The following is a 4,471-nucleotide window of genomic DNA, read 5'->3' on the forward strand; positions in this document are numbered from 1 at the left end:
TTTGTTAAAGCATTAGTTTTTACCACAATAAATATAACATTTAAGTTTAATACAAACATCGTCGTTAATCAGGATGAATTGAGTCAAAAAAGCAAAACTTTGCAAAGTTCTGGTGAAATACAATCATTCGTCAGAGCTTTATACATCTTTATCTAACAGCAGCAGACAGCCATCTCGGGTTGCCAGGTGTCAGAGTGAGAAAAAAACTCACTGCACACCTGAATCTCATCTGTGAAAAGGACAATGAGGAAGTGGCCATGTAACAGAAACACAGCGTGAAGGTGAGTTTCCATAAATACACAGTATTCCTAAACACAACTCAGACTCAAAAAGATTTAGCAAAACAAAGCTAGGATTTTATGTTTGTGTCAAACACAAATTAAGGATCCATATGAAGTTGAAATAAGGGATAAAATAACATTTCAGGTTGTCTTTACCAACATACCCATGTCTGTAATTAGCTCTTGTGTGTGCAGGAGCCATCCTACCAAAGTTGGCAGAGAATACAGCTCTGGTTCTGCAAAAAGAGACCCTCTAAAATATAGATGAGGAAATCCACACCTGTTTCCAAGTAACCAAGGCAGGTATAATGTACTGTGACGAATGCCAGTGCATGTGCATTCACACTTGTTTGGCTTCATGCACGAGCAACACGAGTTCCTAGTTTTACCTGTGCAGACACCGTGTTGGAACGGCAGCTGCTGCTAACCTGTTTGGTCTGAAGAAATAGGCCGAATCTGATCAAAGGGAGAGTATGAAAATACTCCAACGTCCATTCTGAAGAGGTTTTCTGTGTTTACCACCTGCTGAATGTTTTCCCACATGGAAACAGGTCTGCTGAGGCCCAACTGAGACGCCCTGAAGCTGGAAGTGGAGACTTGGTGGAGGGTGGGCGACTGGAGAGACAGAGGTCTTCACAGGTGTTTCCTCTGAGCGTTGAGCATCAATTTGTGCAAACATGAATCCCATGTGGAAGGTTTATAAAGGCAAAGTGATGAAGACTCTGAATCCTGAGTATGAGGAGGATACTGCAGAGGAGGTAAAGGATTTACACACAAGTATGAGATAAAAGATCAAATCTGAGAAATCTCACGATTAACACCAAAATCGGGTCACTTGTTTTATTTTTGTAATATTTGAAACAAAGTTAGCTACATCTTGTAGGATGATGTCCTTTTGATATGAAAGAAACTTGATGAATAATGATACCATGTATTGTCCTTTGTCTTGTGCATTTTAACTAATTTATGTTAAATATTGTCTGAGACTTCAGACATGGACATATTAGTTTAGAAATACTCATTTTATTTTAACATCATTGCATATTGAGTTGTCTACTGGGGTTGAATATGATTTATATTTTGTAACTAGAAAAAACAAACTAAACACAAGATAATTAAAAGCTTAAGCAAGAAAATATATACATTATCTGTAAAAAAATATTTGAGGAAATGAATATTTTTTTACTTTTAACTATTTCATCTACAGGAGCTAAACTCTGAGGCTACCCTTAATGTGGAAACTACTTAGTGCAAAATAGCTGCAACAATCAAATTTCCAAAGCATCTTTGGCACTTTTTCCAAGATCATCTCTTAGGAACAGAGTTTTCAAATTTTGAAGAATAAAATACTTGTCTATTTTCCATTGCAGCAGGTTTAGTTCTTACTGGAATTGCTGCTGCTGCAACAGAGGGTGCTGTGCTGACCCAGTTCGCTACAGAGCAGAGAAATTCGATCTCAGTTTGGAGCTGAGCAAGCGGATTATTTGGCCTTCCAGTGCCTGACTGACAGGGGATGAGACAGATAGCCAACTCTTCAGCGCACACTCAGATCATATCAGCTGACATCTTCAACTTGTGCTCTCGTTGAAATGCTAGAGTTCCTGTTAGGACAAAATAATGCATTGCATGTGTGGAGAGAGTTTACAGTTTACAGATCCTATTGCTTAGCAAGTCAGTTTAGGGAAGGTAAAGCACATTTTCAGCCACAAGGCAGTTCAAAGTGCTTTGCATGAATTAGAAGGAAATACAAACAAAACAACAAAACCAAAAGAAAAACAAAAAGGTAAAAAGTACAAAACTAAATATTAGTTCCCCATGTTTATTAAGGATAAGTCCATAATTTATAAACTAATAGAGGTTTCTCTGGATCTTAAGAACTTATTTTTGTCACATTTAAACAACTTTTAGATTATTTTGCAAGGTAATGGAACAATAGATAAGAGAAAATAATGTCTTTTTCCCCAGTGTCACACAATACAATGTGTATTCTTGGAAGGCAACAATTAATGTGTGCTTCAAATAAGAGTTTGAAGTTTCTGCAGGTTGCATTATTCAGAACGCACACTAGATGGCGGTATCTTTACAGAAACTCTGGTCTACTGCATTAATTGAACATTGGAAGGTGGAAAGGTGAAGTACATTCATTTTGTTCAATGCTGTTGCAGGTCACAGAGGTAGAACATGACATGAGTCCAATACAGGAGGATGAAGGGCCCAACGCCGTCTCTCAGCTGGCCAAAAAGGTATGTTATTAGCCGACCTGATAAATGTCAACATACAAGAACAAGTCAGTGCAATACATGTCTTGACAGGGAATACAATTAAAGCTTCTCTTTTGAGTTTCTAAGCAATGGGGTCTTTTAGAAAACCAGAAATATATCCTATCCTATCATATGAACTTTGCGTGTCTTCTTTTTCAGATGCAGGGGGCCGGGGCTAAAAGCTGGAACAGGTTTTCGTCTCTCTTCAACAAAGAGGATGAGCACCAGCTTCTGGAGGAGACCGAGTGCCCGCCTGTCGCTGACCAGTGAGTCCAGAGCTTATTTACGTTCCAGCTTATTGGTGTCAAAATCAGAGGCGTTTTTTGCATGACTGGTTTACTGTATTAATGTAAAGTCCGTAAGACCTTTTGTATGAAATGTTTCTCTGAGGCCCTAAAGTGAAGAGTTAATAAAGTAATTTTATCATTAAAAGAAAATCTCAAGAGACCGTCATCATCTTTATCCCAAATCAAGTTCAGTTTGTCTGCTTCAAGATTAAGCATTTCTCGTCCAGCTGAATAAATTTGATTATATCCGCCCTTTTTTAATCTAAATTGGATTTGATACATTATTGAAGCACAAGGTCAATAACACCCATGACTTTCCTGAACTTTCAGCCCTCTCGCAGTAAAACCTGAAGAACCTCCTCGACCGACCAGGCGCAGTGGATTCTGGGATAGTTTTGCAACCAACTTTGCTGCAAAGAAGCAGGCCGAAGCTGCTGCTGCTGCTGCAGCTGCAAATGAGGGTGTGGCAGAGTCAAGTGAAGAAGGAGCGACTCAGGCTGCAGAGGAGGAGCAGCAGGTCGGCCCGACTGAGGAGACGGAAGCAGGAAGCAGCAGCAACAACAGCTTCTCCAAATATGTGACGCTGGGAGGGAGCAGCGAAGAGGCCTCCTTTAAGTGGAACTTTGTTACCAGCAAGCTGGCAGAGCTGAAAACCAAGGGCATGGTGAATAAGACCAACTGATCGCTACAAAGATGTCTTCTAGCATTCTTACAAAATGTTACAGCAAATCATATTTACTTTAACTTTATTTCATTATAATCTCATTTGATTGTTTTCAACTCTTAAAGGTAAAAAGACATTAAAACTTTTTTTTTTCAATCAATGAACCATAAAAGGTGGGACGTGGTGTGTATAAACAGTGATCCTGGACTAAATATTAAACTGTGGATTACTTCTACAGTTCAGCGCACACTGAACTGTAGAAGTAAATGTTGCAGAATAAATGTTTAGTGTCTACTTATCTAAGAAAGCCTAAATGTTGATCCTGCAACAATTGAATTTGTGCCTCAGTAATAGAGCAGGTGAAATGTGCATTCCTCTCCTTATCTCTGTAAAGTGATGCTTGCACCCTTCCGTGATGTGAGGTAAACAGAGGTTTATTGCTGTTTTCAGTAACACTTGAAAACTTTAAAATGGAGTTTGTGTGGTCAGATTTTCCACCACAGTGCTTCAAACAAGACAAAAGGACCCATCTACCTTTCAACAAATCTAACCTAATCTGTAGTTTAGGAGAAAACTGGATTAAAAGATTAAAGGCTGCGATAGCTGGATTAGCCGAGGATCAAGTCACTTAACCTGATCAGAGAGAATTACAGCTCAAAGGTCTTTAATTCTTGTAAGACCCTTTGTATGGGCAAACACTAAGAAATTCTTCCTTTGTGATGTGAAATGAAAGACTAAAATGTGTGTTTGGTCATAAAATCTGAAACCATGACTTGAATTTTCTAATCTTTGAGACTGAAATGTGCAATGTGTGAATTTTTTGTTTGTGACAGGAGAAATTGGCTGATATTCTTATTTAGTGTCTTTTGGGTTTTGACTTGTATGCTTATTTTGATTTTGGTTCTGATATGACAAAATAAAGATTGTTTTCCCTGAAAGTTTTGCAGTCTCATTTAAAAAGATCTCTAAAGCACAACA

The 4,471-nt window shown here is 38.5% G+C and overlaps 1 protein-coding gene across 1 annotated transcript; it reads left to right on the forward strand.

Annotated features, from left to right (window-relative positions):
- Nucleotides 1-643: 643 nt before the first annotated feature.
- Nucleotides 644-3,602, forward strand: LOC102232633 (uncharacterized protein C1orf232). The gene is made up of 4 exons (XM_005806486.3): nt 644-1,039; nt 2,447-2,524; nt 2,702-2,808; nt 3,160-3,602. Exons 1-4 carry the CDS (start codon nt 959-961, stop codon nt 3,509-3,511), a joined length of 618 nt encoding a protein of 205 aa, XP_005806543.1. The 5' UTR covers nt 644-958; the 3' UTR covers nt 3,512-3,602.
- Nucleotides 3,603-4,471: the final 869 nt, after the last annotated feature.

The sequence above is a fragment of the Xiphophorus maculatus genome, chromosome 3 (assembly GCF_002775205.1).
Source record: "Xiphophorus maculatus strain JP 163 A chromosome 3, X_maculatus-5.0-male, whole genome shotgun sequence".
NCBI lineage: Eukaryota > Metazoa > Chordata > Actinopteri > Cyprinodontiformes > Poeciliidae > Xiphophorus > Xiphophorus maculatus.

What these genes read in the sequence shown, in the direction of transcription:
- LOC102232633 (XM_005806486.3), top strand. Translation starts at nt 959, where the DNA reads ATGAATCCCATGTGGAAGGTTTATAAAGGCAAAGTGATGAAGACTCTG. An exon ending in AGGAGGATACTGCAGAGGAG is followed by an intron (nt 1,040 to 2,446) that starts GTAAAGGATTTA and finishes ATGCTGTTGCAG; the next exon opens with GTCACAGAGGTAGAACATGA. An exon ending in TGCCCGCCTGTCGCTGACCA is followed by an intron (nt 2,809 to 3,159) that starts GTGAGTCCAGAG and finishes CTGAACTTTCAG; the next exon opens with CCCTCTCGCAGTAAAACCTG.